This window comes from Melopsittacus undulatus, chromosome 13, assembly GCF_012275295.1.
Source record: "Melopsittacus undulatus isolate bMelUnd1 chromosome 13, bMelUnd1.mat.Z, whole genome shotgun sequence".
Lineage (NCBI taxonomy): Eukaryota > Metazoa > Chordata > Aves > Psittaciformes > Psittaculidae > Melopsittacus > Melopsittacus undulatus.
Genome location: NC_047539.1, coordinates 1 through 23949, shown reverse-complemented (window position 1 = coordinate 23949; position 23949 = coordinate 1). Strand labels below are relative to the sequence as shown.

General features: G+C 48.3%; 1 protein-coding gene and 1 long non-coding RNA gene across 16 annotated transcripts; both read right to left on the bottom strand.

The window, feature by feature from the left end:
* Positions 1 to 933: 933 nt before the first annotated feature.
* On the bottom strand, positions 934 to 8415 carry LOC117436941 (uncharacterized). Of its 4 annotated transcripts, none has more exons than XR_004550234.1 (5): positions 8380 to 8415; positions 5048 to 5144; positions 4549 to 4673; positions 4210 to 4329; positions 934 to 1429 (listed from the first exon to the last, which is right to left on the bottom strand). It is a non-coding gene; the product is annotated as an uncharacterized lncRNA (long non-coding RNA). The 4 variants fall into 4 exon arrangements; XR_004550232.1 differs by lacking the exon at positions 8380 to 8415 and adding an exon at positions 5843 to 6029; XR_004550233.1 differs by lacking the exon at positions 8380 to 8415 and adding an exon at positions 5287 to 5779.
* Positions 8416 to 9007: 592 nt separating this feature from the next.
* LOC117436890 (translation initiation factor IF-2-like) lies at positions 9008 to 15319 on the bottom strand. 12 transcript variants are annotated; one of them, XR_004550220.1, is made up of 5 exons: positions 13357 to 14153; positions 13186 to 13276; positions 12022 to 12169; positions 9906 to 10020; positions 9008 to 9069 (listed from the first exon to the last, which is right to left on the bottom strand). XR_004550220.1 is itself a non-coding variant. In XM_034068903.1 (4 exons), exons 1-4 carry the CDS (start codon positions 13670 to 13672, stop codon positions 10853 to 10855), a joined length of 753 nt encoding a protein of 250 aa, XP_033924794.1. In that variant the 5' UTR covers positions 13673 to 14153; the 3' UTR covers positions 10817 to 10852. The 12 variants fall into 12 exon arrangements, 5 of the variants coding, with proteins under 5 accessions (XP_033924794.1, XP_033924793.1, XP_033924796.1 ...); XR_004550223.1 differs by lacking the exons at positions 13186 to 13276; positions 13357 to 14153 and adding an exon at positions 14971 to 15319; XR_004550224.1 differs by lacking the exons at positions 13186 to 13276; positions 13357 to 14153 and adding an exon at positions 14971 to 15318 and having other exon boundaries at positions 12022 to 12164.
* Between the last annotated feature and the right edge of the window lie 8630 nt (positions 15320 to 23949).

The following is a 23949-nucleotide window of genomic DNA, read 5'->3' as shown; positions in this document are numbered from 1 at the left end:
ATTTATAAAGCCGAAGCAGGAATTCCAAAGAAGCTGGAGAGCACACCTACTTCAGCAACTGCAGAGCGCTCAGGGTGGCTTTGTCTGGGCTCCAAGGCTGCCACGCAGCACCATACACTGGAAACTGTTTAAATGGTTTATCATATGATTGTGCCCGAGTGAGAGGCCCTTAAACAGAATTTATTTGTTCTACCCCTGTGCCTAAATGCCTTCTGGACTGTCAGTTTTTCTACCACCTCAAGGGGCAAGTTTAGCCAGCTCTCAGTGGCTACAAGGACTTACCTTCTGTAATGGCTTAGTCTTCACTGTCAGGGGACTTCGGTAAAGTTATTTCCAGATGTTGCAGATTAAACCAATTCAGGCTGTGAACTGCTCTGCACATGAAACGTTCTTAAATAAACTGGACTTAGGCCACAGAAGACCCACCTCATGGGACAGAGTATGAACCACACACTGAACTATGTGGAACTACTCTTGACCCCATTATAGATGTGGGTAAACGAAACCCAAAGTCCACATCTGACCTCTTTTCCAAACCAAGCCTTCTCCCAAGGAGTCACACAAGGCCCTGAATCCCTTCTGCTGGCACTCCTCATTTGCCACAAAAGCCATTCATCAATTCTGATGGCCAAAGGTCAGAATTCCACTTGGCCTGGGACACTTGTGCATCTGTGCATAATTAACTTGATGGTAAACATTAGTTAAAGTTTTCACTGCTTCTTACACAACGATTTTGCTGGAAAAAGATTTTTCCACCTCAAGAACTGCAGCATCATTCCCTGGGACCAAGTGCAGTTTGCCTTAAACTATATGACTTAAAGACATGCAACCAAATTATGTCCTTCACATGTTATCATCACAATCCAATGGAAGATACATCTAAAAACACTTCCAAATGAACAATACACAAAATCACTTATTCTAAGCGTGTCGCAAGTTTTGGTTTGTTTTTATTTTTAACCAAGATAGAATAAAACAAAGTCCTTCTGAGAAGCAAACATGTGAAAAATGCCATGACAAAATAGACGAGATCCTTATCTTACTACGTGTGTATGAACTTATGAGCATTTCTGAATGTTACCAATACCACTGCTGCTTTACCTACACAACATAATCTAGCAAAATAAAAATACAGAACAGCTGGTATAGAAGCTGGATACAGCTGGAACATTGTGTCAACATTTTTTAATGGAATCATATTTCATGGACAAGAAAGACAGCCCCACAGAAAAAGTGCAAGTAAATCACCGGTTTCAGCTGAAACCTGCATTTCAGATGCCACTCAAGACTGAACTGTCATGCCACTTTCTGCACAGAAGAGTTAAGGAACATACGAAAAAGAAAACGTTTGTGACTCCTAGGTGGACAAGGCCTGAAATCAGTGCAGTGGTGATTGAGTTCAGCTGGAAAGGAGGTCCATCTGGAGGAGCTACAAGGAGAAGAAAAAGGCAGAGGTAAGGTCTGGTTACAATCTGGCAGCAGTGCCAAACACTTCTGTCTCTCCATTACCACAACCTATATACAGAAGAATTACAAAGAAGGGACTAAAACTGTACTTCACAATGAGCACCTGTCTACTTGGATAAAGCTTACCTGCGTATACACTGAAAATAGTTATTAGTTCTTTAAATATTCATGATACTGGGGGATAGAGTAAGGATACTTATAAGACATCTCATATTCTACTGACTGACCTTGATCTATGCCATTTAAGGCAAGACTGTTGTTGTCCAAGAACTGTCAAGACAGGGTATAAGGATCTGTGGCCTAATCAAGTTAATGAAAAGATTTCTTCCCTGATGATCACTACTCATATCTCAATTCAAAGTGTATATAAACCCTTAGCAAACATATCTAGCACCATATATCTGAGATACTTCAAGTTTATCCATATACCTCCACAGAAGACTTTTAAGCATATTTATCAGTTCTCAGAAGAGGTAACATATTTTACTATCTAGCACAGCTCAACAGGCTATGAACCAGCCCCTGGATACTGGAACACACACACACAAACATAGCCTGTACCACCTTTTCCAACAGGAAGGAAAAAAAGCACCAATATGCATTTATCTAAGAGCCTTGTTTGCCATTGCCAGTGATGGAGAGTGAGATGAAACAATTCAGCTTCTCCATGGGAAACCAGACTGCTCCTCCCAGAAACAGCCACCTGCCCTCAGTATCATCAAGGATGACGGGAAGGAAAGGCAGCAGCCATTAACACAGCAAGCAGTGTGCAGCAAATTAATGATCTGGAGTTTATTATTTTAATGATATCCATGGGTAGGAACACACCATGGAGCAGCTCATTACAGGGAGAACATTGTTTCTATGCCCGGAAAGAAAAGTAGCTGCTTTTATGTGGTTTAAGTTGAGAAAAAAAGGGAATAAATAGTAATGGAGTTTACAGGACAGGATAGGTTGCTTGCTTGTGCCACTCAGTCCTGTCACGTACAAGTGAAAGGTGGAACGGCCCAATGGACCATCTGGTTACCTTGACTGTCTTAGTCATCAGCTACTCCTTGTTACCAGCAGAGAACAGTAACAGACTGAAACTAGTCCTCCAAGTGCCCAAAGAAGTAGCAACCTAAAACTTAAAAGACCTGATCTCCCTCACAGCCTACTTCCTTCACTACCCTAGCAGACCACAAGTTGCAACCAAGCTTCTCCATAGGTTCTTCGTATGGTTAAATGCTAGGAAAACAGGAGCTGAAGCACAGCTTCTCTGAGTTTGAGCCCTGAACTGCACCATAATACCCAGTCTGCTGCTCCACTTCTGCATGAGATGAGCGAATTTTACTGTTAAAGTCTGGTGTTCTGTCTGGCAATTGCAATGTCCGCTCACCCTCACATGTCACAGCAGTAGATTTTCATTTCAAATCCATCACAGGGATTACAAATTCCTATGTTTGTGGGGCTGTGTATACAAATTAAACTGAGCCAGTTTCACCCAGATTCACCAATTGACTTCTCTACAGCATGTCAGCACTGACTCCCTCAACTGACCAAAAAAAAAAAAAACCCCAAAAAAAGAAAAACATTCCAGCAAGTGCATAGAGCTCAATCAAAGCAGGTCATCTGCTCAGTTCTGATTCACTCATAAACCCTCTTTCATGTTTCTTCAAATCTGGTTAACTTCCCACATTATTAATTGCTGGTTGGCACCTCATCTACATAAAATAAAAATGGGATGCATTATATTCTACAAATACTTCTGCCTACCTGTTCCCCTCCTTGCAACACAAAAGCCAGCAGTCCTAGCTTTATTTTCCAAACACATCAGGGGGAAGGCAAACACATGTAGGGGAAGGCAAAAACCCAAACCAGGTTCTTATCTCACTGCCAATGGAAAAGGTGGTACCTTCAAAGGTCACCCAGGCTGTCTGATGACATTTTGTAGCACCCCATGGAGCTGTTCCCCGTGTCACAACACAACCAAAACCACAGACAGAGGCAATGGGCAGGAAACGAAACACAGGGCAGGAAAGTTCATTTAAACATTAAGAGAAAAGGTTTACTCTCAAACAAACCAATCACCAGAACACGTTGCCCAAAGAACTTGTAGAGATCTTGGAGATGTTCAGAGAGGACAAGGCACCAGAGGCTGAGCAAGGGCTTGGAGTAAACAGCAGGAAATCCCTTCCAACCTCACCCACTCTGTACTATCCATCCTAACACCAATGGCTCCCAAAGGGCCACCAGCAGTATCCAACCTGACCCCTGTAAGACCCAAACCGACACTGACACCACCCAACCTAAGGCTTCCCTTATACAAACTAACACCTATGCCTGCCAAATTTTCCTTCCACCACAAGCATTCAAGTCCCAGTAAAGGTTAACAAAGCCCTTTACACCTCCCATTATATTCCCAGTACGCTGGTGTGCTTCTTCAGAAGCCTTTCCAGCCAATAAAACAGGCCCAAACTAATAATACTTGTTATTTAGACAGAGCCACTATTGCTTGGTATCTCTTCCAAACAGACTTCAGCAGGACCATAAGGAACAACATCTTCTCCAGAGAGATTTGAGTCTGATCTAAATGTAGGTATTTTTTACAGACAGACATGCTTCAGATGCCTCATCTGTATCTATATACAAAGCTAACCCCAAATGTCTCAGTTGCTTTTGGGTAATACACAATGGTAACTTGGAAGCAAAACACTTTGGCAGGCTGCATACCGTGTACAAAAGCACACTGGTATTACTCACCGTCAGATGACAGAGTTCCTGGTACGCAGGGAGAAGACGGAAGGCATCCCAAGCAGTCTTCCTAGTATGTCCCCTGGTCTCACCCTGGATGATCGCACGCAGACGAGAGCAGCAACGAGGCTGAGGGAAAACAAAGGAGAATTGACAACATCAGCCCAGCAAAAGCATGACTGCGGGGCTCTGAGCCTATCGGCTCATACAACCCAGCATCATCAAAGCTCTTCGAAACAGCGGGAAGTGCCAAAAAGAAGCAACCAATTTGGGGAAGGGGCTGGAACCCTGAAAAATGGCTTTAGACTTTTCTGTTTCCCCCTCTTTTCCTTTGAGCCCTTTACTTACTGTCCATGCAGGACCCGTGTCGCCCGCACGCTCTGTTCCCTGCAGCACAGAATGCCCCATGCCCGGGGAGCTGACTCAGACCCGAGGCTGAGGAGGACTCTTTGGTGCTTACGGGTGGGAGCTGCCTTTCAAAGGAACAGAGAAGAGAATAAATAAAACCGGCAAACTGGGAAGCGCAGGGAAGCAGGGGAGAATTGCTGTTGTTCCTGGCTTATAGATAGGAAAACTGAGGCATGGACGGCTGAAATCTGTCCGGAAAAGCTGTCGCTGGCCATCCCCTACCCAGGCTTGCTCGGCATACTGGTGGCACCGCTCCGGGTGCCTCCGTGTGTAGGGGATGCCCAGCACCAGCTTTCGGTAGCGGCTCCCCAACTGTGGGAGCCGGGCTGGACGCTCGCGCTCCGTGTGCTGTGACTGACAAGTATAATAAAATTATAACAATATAAATATAACAGCCCTGAAAAGAAAGCCGTACAGAGACACTTGTTAATGCACTCACTGGGAAGCCTTGAGAGGTCCTGATGCTCCGCACTCAGCTGATTCCATTACGGCAAACATCCCAGCACAACAGCACAAAACGCCGCAAGACTCCAAAGCTACAAAACACAAAGCACAGCACAGAGAACTCAACCCGCTGAAGCCCGAGAGCTGAATGAGCCTCTCCTGGCAACACTGCGCCTTTATACCCCAGGCAGCAGCCACAACTCCTCCCTCAATGATCTGGGGGCAAAGCAGCACCTGGGGTAAAAGAGGTAGGATGAGCAGTGCTTTCCGTTTTGGCTGATGGCTGCAGCCCAGGAGGAGATCCAGGGAGAAAAGGGCTCTTCAACAGAGCAAACCCCGGCGTGCTTTATCCAGAGAACAGCCCCATCTCTTAGAGAGAGATCCAGAGATCGGGCACCGGAGAGGCCGTGTGCAGAGCTCCCTCTGAATTTCAGGTGGCCAAGCGAGGGCAGGAGCTCTGTGTGTGCAGGTGATGCCTGCGGCGTTTGCAAAACCAAAAGCACCGCTCCGAGGAGCATTCCACGGAGGACTGAAGCCGGGCGCGGAGCAGCAGCTCCGGAGCCCGTTTCCCCTGCGGCACCGAAAAAGGGAGCGTGTGCTGCCACCGTGCGTCCGAACGGCGGTACTGCAGGTGGTGGAGGTGGGGGGGGCGGAGCGGCTCCGGAAGCCGCTCGCTGCTGCCGTCATGTGTCGGTGAAGACGGGAGGGGGGGGCCGCTCTGTCGAAAATTCAGCATTGAAATGGGGGGCGACGGGGGAGAAAGCGGCTGGGGGCCGCTGTCCGGTACTACCGTGTGTCCTTCGGGCGGCAATCAGCGGCAAACCGGGTCGGGAAAGCGGAGGTGCAGCGCCGAGAGACGACTGGTGCTGCCATCATGTGGCCAAAGTTCGGTACTGCACACGGTGAAGAAAAGCGGCTGCGCGGGTGGAGCCGCAGCCAATCAGAGCAGTGATCCGGCGCCGCCGGAGCCGGGCGGGACTAGGCGTGACTGACAAGCGCCGCAGCCAATCAGAGGAGTGGGGGGGCCAGTGTAGAAGCCGAACGGAAGTGGGGCGGGACTAAGAGTGACTGACAGGCGTCTCAGCCAGTCGGGGTGCGGGTTGTGCCGCCGAACCGGGCCCGGACCGTACCGTACCGAGCCGAGGCGAATCATGGGGGTAACGGGACTCGGCGGAGGCAAACGGGGGGGGCAATGGCAGCTGTCGGCTCCCCTGGGACCCCATGGAAGCCACTCCGGTCCCTCCGGGCGGCTCCGTCCCCCTCAGGCGGCTTCGGCTGCGCTCGGTTCCCTTCGGGCGGCTCCGTCCCCCTCAGGCGGCTTCGGCTCCGCTCGGTTCCCTTCGGGCGGCTCCGTCCCCCTCAGGCGGCTTCGGCTCCGCTCGGTTCCCTTCGGGCGGCTCCGTCCCCCTCAGGCGGCTTCGGCTCCGCTCGGTTCCCTTCGGGCGGCTCCGTCCCCCTCAGGCGGCTTCGGCTCCGCTCGGTTCTCTTCGGCCGGTTCCGCCGCTTCGGGAGGGTTCGGCTTCGCCTCAGCCAATCAGAGGAGTGGGGGGGCGGTGTCGGAGAGGGGCGTGGCTAGGAGCGGGTGACGTGCTCATCAGCCAATCAGAAGAGTGAGGGGGCGGAGCCGGCGAGGGGCGTGGCTACGAGCGGGTGACGTACTCATCAGCCAATCAGAGGAGAGGGGGGGGCGGAGCCAGAGAGGGGCGTGGCTAGGAGCGGGTCACGTGCGCATCAGCCAATCAGAGGAGTGGGGGGCGGAGCCGGCGCCGGGCGGGACTAAGCGTGATTGACAAGCGCCGCAGCCAATCAGAGGCGTGGGGGGGCGCCGTCGGCGCCGGGCGGGACTAAGCGTGATTGACAAGCGCCGCAGCCAATCAGAGGCGTGGGGGGGCGCCGTGGGCGCCGGGCGGGACTAAGCGTGATTGACAAGCGCCGCAGCCAATCAGAGGCGTGGGGGGGCGCCGTGGGCGCCGGGCGGGACTAAGCGTGATTGACAAGCGCCGCAGCCAATCAGAGGCGTGGGGGGGCGCCGTGGGCGCCGGGCGGGACTAAGCGTGATTGACAACCGCCGCAGCCAATCAGAGGAGTGGGGGGGCGCCGCCGGCGCCGGGCGGGACTAAGCGTGATTGACAACCGCCGCAGCCAATCAGAGCAGTGATCCGGCGCCGCCGGAGCCGGGCGGGACTAGGCGTGACTGACAAGCGCCGCAGCCAATCAGAGGAGTGGGGGGGCCAGTGTAGAAGCCGAACGGAAGCGGGGCGGGAGTAAGAGTGACTGACAGGCGTCTCAGCCAGTCGGGGTGCGGGTTGTGCCGCCGAACCGGGCCCGGACCGTACCGTACCGAACCGAGGCGAATCATGGGGGTAACGGGACTCGGCGGAGGCAAACGGGGGGGGCAATGGCAGCTGTCGGCTCCCCTGGGACCCCATGGAAGCCACTCCGGTCCCTCCGGGCGGCTCCGTCCCCCTCAGGCGGCTTCGGCTCCGCTCGGTTCCCTTCGGGCGGCTCCGTCCCCCTCAGGCGGCTTCGGCTCCGCTCGGTTCTCTTCGGCCGGTTCCGCCGCTTCGGGAGGGTTCGGCTTCGCCTCAGCCAATCAGAGGAGTGGGGGGGCGGTGTCGGAGAGGGGCGTGGCTAGGAGCGGGTGACGTGCTCATCAGCCAATCAGAAGAGTGGGGGGGCGGAGCCGGCGAGGGGCGTGGCTACGAGCGGGTGACGTACTCATCAGCCAATCAGAGGAGGGGGGGCGGAGCCGGAGAGGGGCGTGGCTAGGAGCGGGTCACGTGCGCATCAGCCAATCAGAGGAGTGGGGGGCGGAGCCGGAGAGGGGCGTGGCTAGGAGCGGGTCACGTGCGCATCAGCCAATCAGAGGAGTGGGGGGCGGAGCCGGAGAGGGGCGTGGCTAGGAGCGGGTCACGTGCGCCTCAGCCAATCAGAGGAGTGGGGGCGGAGCCGGAGGGGGGGGGGGGCTAAGCGTGATTGACAACCGCCGCAGCCAATCAGAGGCGTGGGGGGGCGCCGTCGGCGCCGGGCGGGACTAAGCGTGATTGACAACCGCCGCAGCCAATCAGAGGAGTGGGGGGGCGCCGTCGGCGCCGGGCGGGACTAAGCGTGATTGACAACCGCCGCAGCCAATCAGAGCAGTGATCCGGCGCCGCCGGAGCCGGGCGGGACTAGGCGTGACTGACAAGCGCCGCAGCCAATCAGAGGAGTGGGGGGGCCAGTGTAGAAGCCGAACGGAAGCGGGGCGGGAGTAAGAGTGACTGACAGGCGTCTCAGCCAGTCGGGGTGCGGCTTGTGCCGCCGAACCGGGTCCGGACCGTACCGTACCGAGCCGAGGCGAATCATGGGGGTAACGGGACTCGGCGGAGGCAAACGGGGGGGGCAATGGCAGCTGTCGGCTCCCCTGGGACCCCATGGAAGCCACTCCGGTCCCTCCGGGCGGCTCCGTCCCCCTCAGGCGGCTTCGGCTCCGCTCGGTTCCCTTCGGGCGGCTCCGGCCTCTTGGGGTGCAGTTCGTACTTTTGGCCACAGGAGGGCAGCACCTCCCTTTGCTCTGAGCCACCCCTTTGCTTCCCCTCCCGCATCTCCGGCACCTGCAGTACCGAGCTTTGGACACAGGATGGCAGCAGCGAGCAGTGCCCCGAGCTACGCCGTGCCCCCCCACCTCCAGCACCTGCAGTACCGACGCTTGGACACGAGGTGGCAGCACACGCTGCAGAAGCAACGGCCTTAGAGCAACGGCGGCTCCCCTCCCCGTTGACAGCCTCCGGGGACCCCAGCTGCTGAGTGGGGACAGTTTGCAATATTGGGGCTGGGGCAAAGTTGCTTAAGGAACTTCTATTCGAGATTCTTTCAGACTTTTATTGCTTTGTGTTTGCTTTGTGGGGATTTATAATCACATTCTTCTCTTTTGCTTTTTATTTTCTTTACACATTTTATTTCCTTTTTCATTCATGTTTTTTCCAGCTGTCCTTGTCTTTTAGTCTCTTTCAGTAACTATTTTTAGGCGTCCCATACCTAAAATGAGATAAGAAATGGGCAAACATGGGTTAGAAAATGAAAAAAATGGTTCAAAACACCTTACAAATGGTCCAAAGTGGAACACAAGTGGCCCAAAATGGATTAAAACAATCAAGAAATGGGTAAAAATGGGTTAGAAGTGGGCAAAAATGGCCTACAATGCGGAAGATGTGGATAAATATGGGACAGAAACAGCCACAGACAGGTCAGAAATAGCCCCCAAAAAAGCTTTAAAGGGGTTAGAAATGGGAAAGATGGGTTAGAAATTGCCAAAAACGGCTTAAAACTGGTAAGAAATGGGCAAAACTGGGATAGAAATGGCCATGAATTGTTTTGAAATAGACTAAAATGGCTTAAAATAGGGTAGAAATGGGGAAAAATGGCTTAAACCAGGCTCAGAAATGGGCAAAAATGTGTTTGAAGTGGCAAAAAAAAATGGTTAGAAGAAAAAATAGTTTAGAAATGGACAAAATGGCTTAAACCAGGTTAGAATTGGACATATAAGGGTTGCAAATGGCTAAAAATGGGTTTAAATCTAGTTAGAAGTGGCCACAATTGTGTTAGAAATCGTCAAAAAAGGCTTAAAGCTGCTGACAAATGGGAAAAAATGGGTTAGAGAAATAAAAAAGTGGCTTAAACAGAGTGAGAAAAGGGCCAAAAAAAGAGGGAAATTTTAAGAAATGGCTTTAAAAGGGTTAGAAGTGACCAAACACGGGTTAGAAATGGCAGAAAGAATTTAGAAATAGCAAATAAAACAGTTTAGAAGTGGGCATAAATGAGTTAGAAACAGCCATGTTACGGCATCTTCTTGGAATCAGGGGCTAAGTACACACCTCTGTCCCTGCAAGTGCTGCCCGGGGCTGCCAGGAAAGCCGATCTGTGCAATAGGCTGTGTGTGTTCTGGTCTGTGAGCCCACCATCAGCTACGGTACAGGTGAAGTCTTGTCACTGGAAAATGTTGAGCAGATAATACCCTTTAGTGAGCTAGAAAGCGGCACTAACGCTGCCTGCCTGGCAGGCTAGGAAAGGCAGATACATTTGGGGTTATGCACACGAAAGCTCTACGTCCTGCCGTGGTTCCAATGTCATTGCTCTTAGAGGTAAATGGAAAAGCAGCCTCAGGCCTCCTGCTGGGCTCAGGGATCCATCAGCTGCACCTGAGCAGCTTTGCCTGCAGGATGTGATACTTGCTATGCTGGTAAGTGACCAGTTCAAATAGGTTGAAATCAAGGTGCATTTGCCCAGAGCTGGGTGTTACTCGCACTGGTACTGGTACTTGTGGCAGCAAACATTTACCGTGACCCACCTGCTGAACAGAGCTCAGTACTGCAAATAATAAGCCAGTTTCCCCTCCCTGGCTGCATTAAAACAGGCTCCTCCAGATGAATTTAACCTCATGTCAGTGAAGCACTTTAGCTCAAGGTGCCAAAGACAAGCTTCGGCATGGGCACAATGCCACCAGACACACCAAAGAGCGTGAGGACGGGAAGCCCTTCCCTAAGAAAGAAGGGTAACTGTGGCCTTGGGCTTCTAAAGAGACCCTCAGCAGCTGTAGGGAAATGCCTGCATTCCCTGGGGTTCTAATCATATGAGCACAGGATGGTTTTGGTTGGAAGGAACCTTTAAAGGTCATCTGGTCTAACCTCCCCTGCCATGAGCAGGGACATCTTCAACTCCATCAGGGTGCTCAGAACCACATCCAGCCTGGCCTTGAATGTCCCCAGGGATGGGGCATCCACCACCTCTCTGGCCAACCTCTGCCAGTGCTTTACCACCCTCATTACAGAAAAATACTGGGGCTGACCTGTTCCTGGTTCTCCCTCCCTCCCTCCAGGCCTTGCCTTCTCCTCAGCAGTGCAGGTCCTAATTCAACAAAGACAACACCAAGGGCTGCAAACTCTGCTGGCAGTACCCAAATGTCAAGAGGAAACCGGGGACCTGCATTGTCACAACATCCAACAGGATGATTAGAAAAACACTGGTAATTCCCCATAGCCATAGAGCTGCTGCAAAACAGCCTGCAAGCAAAGCAATTGCTGTTTAAGCAAAAAGCAGCGCAATGGTCTCCGAGCAGGAAAGCAAACCAAGCTGAGATTTCCTGGGACAATGTTTTCAATTACGTGAATGTAATTGACTGGAAGGGAAAAAACTTCTTGAATTAAGCACGTAAACAAGGTGAACAAAATAATTTCTTCCTTGTTCAAGCAGAGGATGTGGTTTTGCTCTCATTTACTGGCCCCAGGTAGGAGAATCTACATCTGTCCAGCTGTTAAAGTGTCACTCTGCATTATGCCAATGTAAGAGGAAACAAAGTCCTGCATCCACATCTTCAGCCCCAGCTCAAGAGGGACGTGGAGCTGCTCAAGCGAGCCAGAGGAAACCATGGAGCTGCTGCGAGGGCTGGAGCAGCTATGCTCTGGAGCCAGGCTGAGAGAGCTGGGCTGGGGCAGCCTGGACAAGAGAAGGCTCCTGAAGGGGAGACCTGAGAGCAGCTCCAGTGCCTAAAGGGGCTGCAGGAAACCTGGAGAGGGGCTTGGGACAAGGGCCTGTAGGGACAGGCCAAGGGGAATGGCTTGAACCTGCCCGAGGGGAAACTGAGCTGAGCTCTTAGGCAGAAGCTGTTCCCCGTGAGGGTGCTGAGGCGCTGGCACAGGGTGCACAGAGAAGCTGTGGCTGCCCCATCCCTGGCAGTGTTCAAGTCCAGGTTGGACACAGGGGCTTGGAGCAACCTGCTCTAGTGTGAGGTGTCCCTGCCTGCCTGTGGCAGGGGTTGGAGCTGGATGAGCTTTAAGGTCCCTTCCAACATGAACCATTCCATGATTCTGTAAAATGTAGAAATGGGGAGGATAACTACAGGCAAATTACAGACCAATCGATGAAAGCAGAGAGTAAATGGATTTCCTCTCTCGGCAAGGTCAGAGAAGCATGTGCTACGATTACCAGACATACCTCCGCTCTCTTCTCCTGCTTCCCAGTTGCAGAAACCTCTCTTTCCTTTTTGGTCTTGCAGATGAAAGAAAGAGGCTAAAAAAGTCTTCTGGAGCTCTTGAAAGGGTCTGTTCTGGCACACACAGTGTGCACATGGCTGCACGCTGCTCTGAAACAGAAGGGTTCTTGTATTTATCTAAGAACAAGAACTGGGTTTTTCTCAAAGCTCAAGAAACCACTGATGTGGGTCCACAGCATCAACGCTGATGAGGCTGATAGGCGGGTGTGCAGCCTAAAAAGAACGCATGATCAGGGTGCAGGTCACGTGTAAAACTCGCTCAAAACAGACACTCATATAGGGCATCGTGCAAGCAGGGTATTGCTGCAGCAGCCGTCCCTTGAAGAAATGGCTGGTTTTACAAACCTGTCTATCCTTACATCATCTTTATGTTCCTCCTCCTCGTACATATGAACATAAATTGTTAACAAGTTAAGCATAGATGCATAGATGGCATAGATGGCCACTAAAAACAAGAAAAAAAACCCATGTACTACTATGCCAAACCTAATACATCGGTGCTGCTCACACCAAACCATACACTGGGAGCTTCCTGCCAGCCTGTACCACTTCAGAGCTTGCAGCTTTTACCATGATATTATGATATTAACTTGAATTTTTGCACTGACTGCTAAGAAAGCAAAAAAGGAAGCATTTTTAGCAAGGGATAATAAAGCTATTTCATAGTATCATATCTATAAATAAAGATGCATTCATTACCATCGTACATCACAGTCCTCTATGATAGGCAGGAAAGTGCCAAGTCCCCAGCTCCCCATGCCTCCCTGGGCACGGGCCCTCACTGCAGGGGCACCTCTCCAGCTCACAGGGCAATTCTGCTTTCGGAGGCAGCCTCCCGGAAGGATGCAGCCATTTCATCCTGTTTCAGGGCAGCACCACTCCAGGTGCTATCATTGCAACCGGCCACAAACTTCCCCTTTCTTGGGGGAAGAGAGGGAAACCGATGCGTTTGACTCCTGGAAAAGCTTTGGGGTGTGATGAGAAACATCCTGCACACAGAACAAAACAATCGAGCACCTTGGGGAAGCCCTGGCAAACTGTTTCTGCGGCTCTCCATGGGTCGCAGCACCCCCAGTGTCTCTCCCCCCCCCCCCGTTTGTCCGTACCCCAAAGACCACGGTGGTGGCGCCGTGCAGGAGGTGGATGCCGAGTCCGTGCAGCAGCGGCGGCAGCAGCTGTTGCCGTGGAGACCGTGACCCGGAGCGGCGGCAGCAGCTGTTGCCGTGGAGACCGTGACCCGGAGCGGCGGCAGCAGCTGTTGCCGTGGAGACCGTGACCCGGAGCGGCCGCGGGGAACACGAGTGCCTCCGGCAGGAGGGATGGGAAGGGGGACACGGTCCCCGCTGCAGGCCGGGACAGCAGCGCCGCCCCCCCGCGACTGCCCCCCTCCGGCTGCCGGCCTGCCCCAGACCCCCTCGGTGCCCCGGTTCTACCCTGGGCCGAGCCGAGCCGTGCCGTGCCGATCCGGGCTGAGCCGTGCCCGGCGGGGGGGGCAATGGGAGGTGTCGGCTCCTCCCGGAACCACTCGGTTCCCTTCCTCCTCCTGCCCCCTCCCGCCCCTCCCCGCCCCGCCCGCCGCCATAGGGCGGCCATGGAGGAGGTGCAGAGAGAGGTGCGGGAGCAGGAGCCGTGAGGAGAGGGGAGGGAGGCGGCTGGGGGGGAGCGCGGCTCTGCGCCGCCATGGGGAGAGGGGAGACAGGGGCGGGCACGGGGGGGGGGTGCACTGATGCCACTTGATAGGCGCCATCTTGAGTACGGGCGCCGGGACAGGCCAAATTAGTGAGACGCCATTTTGACGTACGGCACTACGGGGCGGCCATCTTGGTGAGGTGCTAGCCTGAGTACGGCACCTCACCCCTCATGGCGTCCGCGTTGCCGTGGTAACGGCCGCACCGCGCCTGCGCTGCCGCCATTTTTTGTTCCAAGATGGCCCTGACGAGCGCGGCGCGGCCGGAAGCTCCGTTCCCGTCCCGTTCCCTCCTCTCGGGGCTCGCAGGGCCCCCACAGAACCCCATAATGGGAATGCAGAACTCCAGATACCCCTCATAAAGCCCCACAGAACCCCGTATCCCCCCCCTATTGCCCCACACGTCATCTAGGGACTCCAGAACCCCATATCCCCCCGTATTCCCCCATACACCCCATAAGGGGTCTCCACACCCCTACAAAACACCACGGAGAGACTCCAGACCCCCAAATCCCTCCATAGACCCCCATACAGGGACTCCAAATCCCCCCACAGACCCCCATACTGGGACTTCAGACCCCCAAATCCCCCCAGACCCCCATGTAGGGACTCCAGACCCCCAAATACACCCATAGACCCCCATGCAGGGACTCCAGACCCCCAAATCCCCCCACAGACCCCCATGTAGGGACTCCATATCCCCAAAACCCCAGTATTGTCCTCCCATATACCCCGCCCTATGATAGGGTAGGCTAACCCCATCTAATCCAGGCTCATCTAACCCAGGCTAACTGAGGATAGGCTAATCCAGGTTAACCAAGACTAACTCGAGGTAACTCAGACTAAACTAAGTTAAGGAGGCTAGGATAATCTCACCCGTCTAATCTCACCTGTCTCTTATCTGAGCTAAATGACCCGGGATGATCCAAACCGGGTCACCCAAGCTAATCTGACCCGGGATAATCCGACCTGGGCTAATCTGACCCGGACTAATCTGACTCGAGCTAATCTGACCCCTGGGGTAATCTGACCAGGGACAAATCTGACCCAGGACAAATCTGACTAGGGTCAGTCTCCCCCCAGTCAATCTCACCCAGGTCTAATCTCACTCATCTTAATCTCACGCTGGATGGAGGCTATGCTATGCTTCCCCAGGCTAGGCCAAACCACACAGCCGTGGTAAACTAACGCAGGCTATGCTAACCCGAAGTGAGCCGAGCAGAGCTGAAGCCACCCGGGGGGGCGGGGCGGAGGGTCAGCGCCGTCCAATCCCGGGCCGCACGGCTGAGGGACTGTTTTCCCGCCTAGAGACCGGTGGCCAATCAGCGGTGTCCTTTTCTGTGAGGGAGCGATGGCAGTGCCCGGGAAGGAGCAGACAGCAGTGAGGGCTGGAACGCAGCTTTGTTTTCTGTACGTGCACGGTTACGGAGCTCAGCAGGGTTTAGCTCGGCGCGGTAAAGATCGAGACTTGCTGGACGAAGGTTAGTTCGGGCTTTGGTGGGCGGGAAGACTGTTGTGATGACGGAGGAAAGGGGTTTAAATGGGAGAGATAGTGGGGAAGGGGGGGGAGAATGGCTGTTAGGGGGGACAGATGGTAGAGAAGGGGGGTGGGGGTGTGGGAATAATGGCGGTTAAAAGAGATAGATGATGAGAAAGGGGTGAAGAGTGGGATACGGGATAGAAGAACAGGGGGGAGTGGCGGGGGGGAAGACAAATTGGCGTGGTGGGGAAAAGCAGATGCCGTATTGGGGGGGACAACACATGACAAGAAATGGACCAAAAGGGCTTGGAAACAGCCAGAATGGCTTCAAAAGAGAAACAAGTGGGCATCAATAGGTTAGAAATAGCCTAAAGAAGATTACAAATAACCAAGAGCAGCTTAAAACAGGACAGAAATTACCACAAATAGAAGTAACAAAGAAACAGTTTAAAACTAGTAAGGAATGGGCAGAACAAGATGGAAAAGCCTCTCCATTGTTTACAATGTGACAAAAGAATCTAAAAAAGGTTTAGAAATGGAGAAGAGTAAGATAAAAATGACCATACAGGAGTTAAACCAAGCTAGGAAACGGCAAAACCAGGCTAGAAATGGGTAGGAAATGGACCAAAATGGTTTGGAAACTGCCAGAATGGCTTCAGAAGAATTAGAAATGGGCATCAAGAGGTTAGAAATAGCCTGAAGCACATTAGAAATAGGCAAGAGCAGCTTAAAACAGGCCAGAAATGACCACAAATACTAAAGAAGGAGCCAAAACCAGCTTAAAACTAGTAAGGACTGGGCAGAATAAGATGGAAAAGCCTCTCCATTGTTTACAATGTGCCAAAAGAATCTAAAAAAGGTTTAGAAACGGAGAAGAGTAAGATAAAAATGACCATACAGGAGTTAAACCAAGCTAGGAAACGGCAAAACCAGGCTAGAAATGGGTAGGAAATGGACCAAAATGGTTTGGAAACTGCCAGAATGGCTTCAGAAGAATTAGAAATGGGCATCAAGAGGTTAGAAATAGCCTGAAGCACATTAGAAATAGGCAAGAGCAGCTTAAAACAGGCCAAAAAATGACCACAAATACTAAAGAAGTAGCCAAAACCAGCTTAAAACTAGTAAGGAATGGGCAGAATAAGATGGAAAAGCCTCTCCATTGTTTACAATGTGCCAAAAGAATCTAAAAAAGGTTTAGAAATGCAGAACAGTAAGATAAAAATGACCATACAGGAGTTAAACCAAGCTAGGAAGGGGAAGACCAGGCTAGAAATGGGTAGGAAATGAACCAAAATGGTTTGGAAACTGCCAGAATGGCTTCAGAAGAATTAGAAATGGGCATCAAGAGGTTAGAAATAGCCTGAAGCACATTAGAAAAAGGCAAGAGCAGCTTAAAACAGCCCAGAAATGACCACAAATATTGAAGAAGGAGCCAAAACCAGCTTAAAACTAGTAAGGATTGGGCAGAATAAGATGGAAAAGCCTCTCCATTGTTTACAATGTGCCAAAAGAATCTAAAAAAGGTTTAGAAACGGAGAAGAGTAAAATAAAAATGACCATACAGGAGTTAAACCAAGCTAGGAAACGGCAAAACCAGGCTAGAAATGGGTAGGAAATGGACCAAAATGGTTTGGAAACTGCCAGAATGGCTTCAGAAGAATTAGAAATGGGCATCAAGAGGTTAGAAATAGCCTGAAGCACATTAGAAATAGGCAAGAGCAGCTTAAAACAGGCCAAAAATGACCACAAATACTAAAGAAGTAGCCAAAACCAGCTTAAAACTAGTAAGGAATGGGCAGAATAAGATGGAAAAGCCTCTCCATTGTTTACAATGTGCCAAAAGAATCTAAAAAAGGTTTAGAAATGCAGAACAGTAAGATAAAAATGACCATACAGGAGTTAAACCAAGCTAGGAAGGGCAAGACCAGGCTAGAAATGGGTAGGAAATGGACCAAAATGGTTTGGAAACTGCCAGAATGGCTTCAGAAGAATTAGAAATGGGCATCAAGAGGTTAGAAATAGCCTGAAGCACATTAGAAATAGGCAAGAGCAGCTTAAAACAGGCCAAAAAATGACCACAAATACTAAAGAAGTAGCCAAAACCAGCTTAAAACTAGTAAGGAATGGGCAGAATAAGATGGAAAAGCCTCTCCATTGTTTACAATGTGCCAAAAGAATCTAAAAAAAGGTTTAGAAATGCAGAAGAGTAAGATAAAAATGACCATACAGGAGTTAAACCAAGCTAGGAAGGGGAAGACCAGGCTAGAAATGGGTAGGAAATGAACCAAAATGGTTTGGAAACTGCCAGAATGGCTTCAGAAGAATTAGAAATGGGCATCAAGAGGTTAGAAATAGCCTGAAGCACATTAGAAAAAGGCAAGAGCAGCTTAAAACAGGCCAGAAATGACCACAAATATTGAAGAAGGAGCCAAAACCAGCTTAAAACTAGTAAGGATTGGGCAGAATAAGATGGAAAAGCCTCTCCATTGTTTACAATGTGCCAAAAGAATCTAAAAAAGGTTTAGAAACGGAGAAGAGTAAAATAAAAATGACCATACAGGAGTTAAACCAAGCTAGGAAACGGCAAAACCAGGCTAGAAATGGGTAGGAAATGGACCAAAATGGTTTGGAAACTGCCAGAATGGCTTCAGAAGAATTAGAAATGGGCATCAAGAGGTTAGAAATAGCCTGAAGCACATTAGAAATAGGCAAGAGCAGCTTAAAACAGGCCAAAAATGACCACAAATACTAAAGAAGTAGCCAAAACCAGCTTAAAACTAGTAAGGAATGGGCAGAATAAGATGGAAAAGCCTCTCCATTGTTTACAATGTGCCAAAAGAATCTAAAAAAGGTTTAGAAATGCAGAAGAGTAAGATAAAAATGACCATACAGGAGTTAAACCAAGCTAGGAAGGGGAAGACCAGGCTAGAAATGGGTAGGAAATGAACCAAAAATGGTTTGGAAACTGCCAGAATGGCTTCAGAAGAATTAGAAATGGGCATCAAGAGGTTAGAAATAGCCTGAAGCACATTAGAAAAAGGCAAGAGCAGCTTAAAACAGCCCAGAAATGACCACAAATATTGAAGAAGGAGCCAAAACCAGCTTAAAACTAGTAAGGATTGGGCAGAATAAGATGGAAAAGCCTCTCCATTGTTTACAATGTGCCAAAAGAATCTAAAAAAGGTTTAGAAACGGAGAAGAGTAAAATAAAAATGACCATACAGGAGTTAAACCAAGCTAGGAAACGGCAAAACCAGGCTAGAAATGGGTAGGAAATGGACCAAAATGGTTTGGAAACTGCCAGAATGGCTTCAGAAGAATTAGAAATGGGCATCAAGAGGTTAGAAATAGCCTGAAGCACATTAGAAATAGGCAAGAGCAGCTTAAAACAGGCCAAAAATGACCACAAATACTAAAGAAGTAGCCAAAACCAGCAAGGAATGGGCAGAATAAGATGGAAAAGCCTCTCCATTGTTTACAATGTGCCAAAAGAATCTAAAAAAAGGTTTAGAAATGCAGAACAGTAAGATAAAAATGACCATACAGGAGTTAAACCAAGCTAGGAAACGGCAAAACCAGGCTAGAAATGGGTAGGAAATGGACCAAAATGGTTTGGAAACTGCCAGAATGGCTTCAGAAGAATTAGAAATGGGCATCAAGAGGTTAGAAATAGCCTGAAGCACATTAGAAATAGGCAAAGAGCAGCTTAAAACAGGCCAAAAATGACCACAAATACTAAAGAAGTAGCCAAAACCAGCTTAAAACTAGTAAGGAATGGGCAGAATAAGATGGAAAAGCCTCTCCATTGTTTACAATGTGCCAAAAGAATCTAAAAAAGGTTTAGAAATGCAGAACAGTAAGATAAAAATGACCATACAGGAGTTAAACCAAGCTAGGAAGGGCAAAGACCAGGCTAGAAATGGGTAGGAAATGGACCAAAATGGTTTGGAAACTGCCAGAATGGCTTCAGAAGAATTAGAAATGGGCATCAAGAGGTTAGAAATAGCCTGAAGCACATTAGAAATAGGCAAGAGCAGCTTAAAACAGGCCAAAAATGACCACAAATACTAAAGAAGTAGCCAAAACCAGCTTAAAACTAGTAAGGATTGGGCAGAATAAGATGGAAAAGCCTCTCCATTGTTTACAATGTGCCAAAAGAATCTAAAAAAGGTTTAGAAACGGAGAAGAGTAAAATAAAAATGACCATACAGGAGTTAAACCAAGCTAGGAAACGGCAAAACCAGGCTAGAAATGGGTAGGAAATGGACCAAAATGGTTTGGAAACTGCCAGAATGGCTTCAGAAGAATTAGAAATGGGCATCAAGAGGTTAGAAATAGCCTGAAGCACATTAGAAATAGGCAAGAGCAGCTTAAAACAGGCCAAAAATGACCACAAATACTAAAGAAGGAGCCAAAACCAGCTTAAAATCTAGTAAGGATTGGGCAGAATAAGATGGAAAAGCCTCTCCATTGTTTACAATGTGCCAAAAGAATCTAAAAAAGGTTTAGAAACGGAGAAGAGTAAGATAAAAATGACCATACAGGAGTTAAACCAAGCTAGGAAACGGCAAAACCAGGCTAGAAATGGGTAGGAAATGGACCAAAATGGTTTGGAAACTGCCAGAATGGCTTCAGAAGAATTAGAAATGGGCATCAAGAGGTTAGAAATAGCCTGAAGCACATTAGAAATAGGCAAGAGCAGCTTAAAACAGGCCAAAAATGACCACAAATACTAAAGAAGTAGCCAAAACCAGCTTAAAACTAGTAAGGAATGGGCAGAATAAGATGGAAAAGCCTCTCCATTGTTTACAATGTGCCAAAAGAATCTAAAAAAGGTTTAGAAATGCAGAAGAGTAAGATAAAAATGACCATACAGGAGTTAAACCAAGCTAGGAAGGGGCAAGACCAGGCTAGAAATGGGTAGGAAATGAACCAAATGGTTTGGAAACTGCCAGAATGGCTTCAGAAGAATTAGAAATGGGCATCAAGAGGTTAGAAATAGCCTGAAGCACATTAGAAAAAGGCAAGAGCAGCTTAAAACAGCCCAGAAATGACCACAAATATTGAAGAAGGAGCCAAAACCAGCTTAAAACTAGTAAGGATTGGGCAGAATAAGATGGAAAAGCCTCTCCATTGTTTACAATGTGCCAAAAGAATCTAAAAAAGGTTTAGAAACGGAGAAGAGTAAAATAAAAATGACCATACAGGAGTTAAACCAAGCTAGGAAACGGCAAAACCAGGCTAGAAATGGGTAGGAAATGGACCAAAATGGTTTGGAAACTGCCAGAATGGCTTCAGAAGAATTAGAAATGGGCATCAAGAGGTTAGAAATAGCCTGAAGCACATTAGAAATAGGCAAGAGCAGCTTAAAACAGGCCAAAAATGACCACAAATACTAAAGAAGTAGCCAAAACCAGCTTAAAACTAGTAAGGAATGGGCAGAATAAGATGGAAAAGCCTCTCCATTGTTTACAATGTGCCAAAAGAATCTAAAAAAGGTTTAGAAATGCAGAAGAGTAAGATAAAAATGACCATACAGGAGTTAAACCAAGCTAGGAAGGGGCAAGACCAGGCTAGAAATGGGTAGGAAATGAACCAAATTGGTTTGGAAACTGCCAGAATGGCTTCAGAAGAATTAGAAATGGGCATCAAGAGGTTAGAAATAGCCTGAAGCACATTAGAAAGAGGCAAGAGCAGCTTAAAACAGGCCAGAAATGACCACAAATATTGAAGAAGGAGCCAAAACCAGCTTAAAACTAGTAAGGATTGGGCAGAATAAGATGGAAAAGCCTCTCCATTGTTTACAATGTGCCAAAAGAATCTAAAAAAGGTTTAGAAACGGAGAAGAGTAAATAAAAATGACCATACAGGAGTTAAACCAAGCTAGGAAACGGCAAAACCAGGCTAGAAATGGGTAGGAAATGGACCAAAATGGTTTGGAAACTGCCAGAATGGCTTCAGAAGAATTAGAAATGGGCATCAAGAGGTTAGAAATAGCCTGAAGCACATTAGAAATAGGCAAGAGCAGCTTAAAACAGGCCAAAAATGACCACAAATACTAAAGAAGTAGCCAAAACCAGCTTAAAACTAGTAAGGAATGGGCAGAATAAGATGGAAAAGCCTCTCCATTGTTTACAATGTGCCAAAAGAATCTAAAAAAAGGTTTAGAAATGCAGAAGAGTAAGATAAAAATGACCATACAGGAGTTAAACCAAGCTAGGAAGGGCAAGACCAGGCTAGAAATGGGTAGGAAATGGACCAAAATGGTTTGGAAACTGCCAGAATGGCTTCAGAAGAATTAGAAATGGGCATCAAGAGGTTAGAATAGCCTGAAGCACATTAGAAATAGGCAAGAGCAGCTTAAAACAGGCCCAAAAATGACCACAAATACTAAAGAAGTAGCCAAAACCAGCTTAAAACTAGTAAGGATTGGGCAGAATAAGATGGAAAAGCCTCTCCATTGTTTACAATGTGCCAAAAGAATCTAAAAAAGGTTTAGAAACTGCAGAAGAGTAAGATAAAAATGACCATACAGGAGTTAAACCAAGCTAGGAAACGGCAAAACCAGGCTAGAAATGGGTAGGAAATGGACCAAAATGGTTTGGAAACTGCCAGAATGGCTTCAGAAGAATTAGAAATGGGCATCAAGAGGTTAGAAATAGCCTGAAGCACATTAGAAATAGGCAAGAGCAGCTTAAAACAGGCCCAAAATGACCACAAATACTAAAGAAGTAGCCAAAACCAGCTTAAAACTAGTAAGGAATGGCAGAATAAGATGGAAAAGCCTCTCCATTGTTTACAATGTGCCAAAAGAATCTAAAAAAGGTTTAGAAATGCAGAAGAGTAAGATAAAAATGACCATACAGGAGTTAAACCAAGCTAGGAAAGGGCAAGACCAGGCTAGAAATGGGTAGGAAATGGACCAAAATGGTTTGGAAACTGCCAGAATGGCTTCAGAAGAATTAGAAATGGGCATCAAGAGGTTAGAAATAGCCTGAAGCACATTAGAAATAGGCAAGAGCAGCTTAAAACAGGCCAAAAATGACCACAAATACTAAAGAAGTAGCCAAAACCAGCTTAAAACTAGTAAGGATATGGGCAGAATAAGATGGAAAAGCCTCTCCATTGTTTACAATGTGCCAAAAGAATCTAAAAAAGGTTTAGAAATGCAGAAGAGTAAGATAAAAAATGACCATACAGGAGTTAAACCAAGCTAGGAAGGGCAAGACCAGGCTAGAAATGGGTAGGAAATGGACCAAAATGGTTTGGAAACTGCCAGAATGGCTTCAGAAGAATTAGAAATGGGCATCAAGAGGTTAGAAATAGCCTGAAGCACATTAGAAAATAGGCAAGAGCAGCTTAAAACAGGCCAAAAATGACCACAAATACTAAAGAAGTAGCCAAAACCAGCTTAAAACTAGTAAGGAATGGGCAGAATAAGATGGAAAAGCCTCTCCATTGTTTACAATGTGCCAAAAGAATCTAAAAAAGGTTTAGAAACTGCAGAAGAGTAAAATAAAAATGACCATACAGGAGTTAAACCAAGCTAGGAAACGGGCAAAACCAGGCTAGAAATGGGTAGGAAATGACCAAAATGGTTTGGAAACTGCCAGAATGGCTTCAGAAGAATTAGAAATGGGCATCAAGAGGTTAGAAATAGCCTGAAGCACATTAGAAATAGGCAAGAGCAGCTTAAAACAGGCCAAAAATGACCACAAATACTAAAGAAGGAGCCAAAACCAGCTTAAATCTAGTAAGGATTGGGCAGAATAAGATGGAAAAGCCTCTCCATTGTTTACAATGTGCCAAAAGAATCTAAAAAAAGGTTTAGAAACGGAGAAGAGTAAGATAAAAATGACCATACAGGAGTTTAAACCAAGCTAGGAAAGGGCCAAAACCAGGCTAGAAATGGGTAGGAAATGGACCAAAATGGTTTGGAAACTGCCAGAATGGCTTCAGAAGAATTAGAAATGGGCATCCAGAGGTTAAAATAGCCTGAAGCACATTAGAAATAGGCAAGAGCAGCTAAAAACAGGCAAAAATGACCACAAATACTAAAGAAGGAGCCAAAACCAGCTTAAAACTAGTAAGGACTGGGCAGAATAAGATGGAAAAGCCTCTCCATTGTTTACAATGTGCCAAAAGAATCTAAAAAAGGTTTAGAAACGGAAGAGTAATATAAAAATGACCATACAGGAGTTAAACCAAGCTAAGGAAACGGCAAAACCAGGCTAGAAATGGGTAGGAAATGGACCAAAATGGTTTGGAAACTGCCAGAATGGCTTCAGAAGAATTAGAAATGGGCATCAGAGGTTAGAAATAGCCTGAAGCACATTAGAAATAGGCAAGAGCAGCTTAAAACAGGCCCGAAATGACCATAAAACTTAAGTAACCATAAAAAAAAAAAAAAAAACAACATAGCTTAGAACTAGTCAGAATGGATGAAAGTAAAATGGAAATGCTGTTAATTGTTTAGAATTAGTCTTACTGAGGCTACCTGAAACCTAGCGCATTTCTCACTGTGGCAGCTTTCAGACAAGCCAACATGCCAAGAGCCTTCCTGGGCATGAATGCTCCAGCTTCTCAGCTGTTTGGAGACTCAGCTCTGGGTGGGGCATTTCTGCCTTACCTGGATACTGCTGTTCTCCTTTCTCCCTGCCATCTGGGCTTGCTTCTTCCCCCGTGCTCTTCTTTATCTATCTC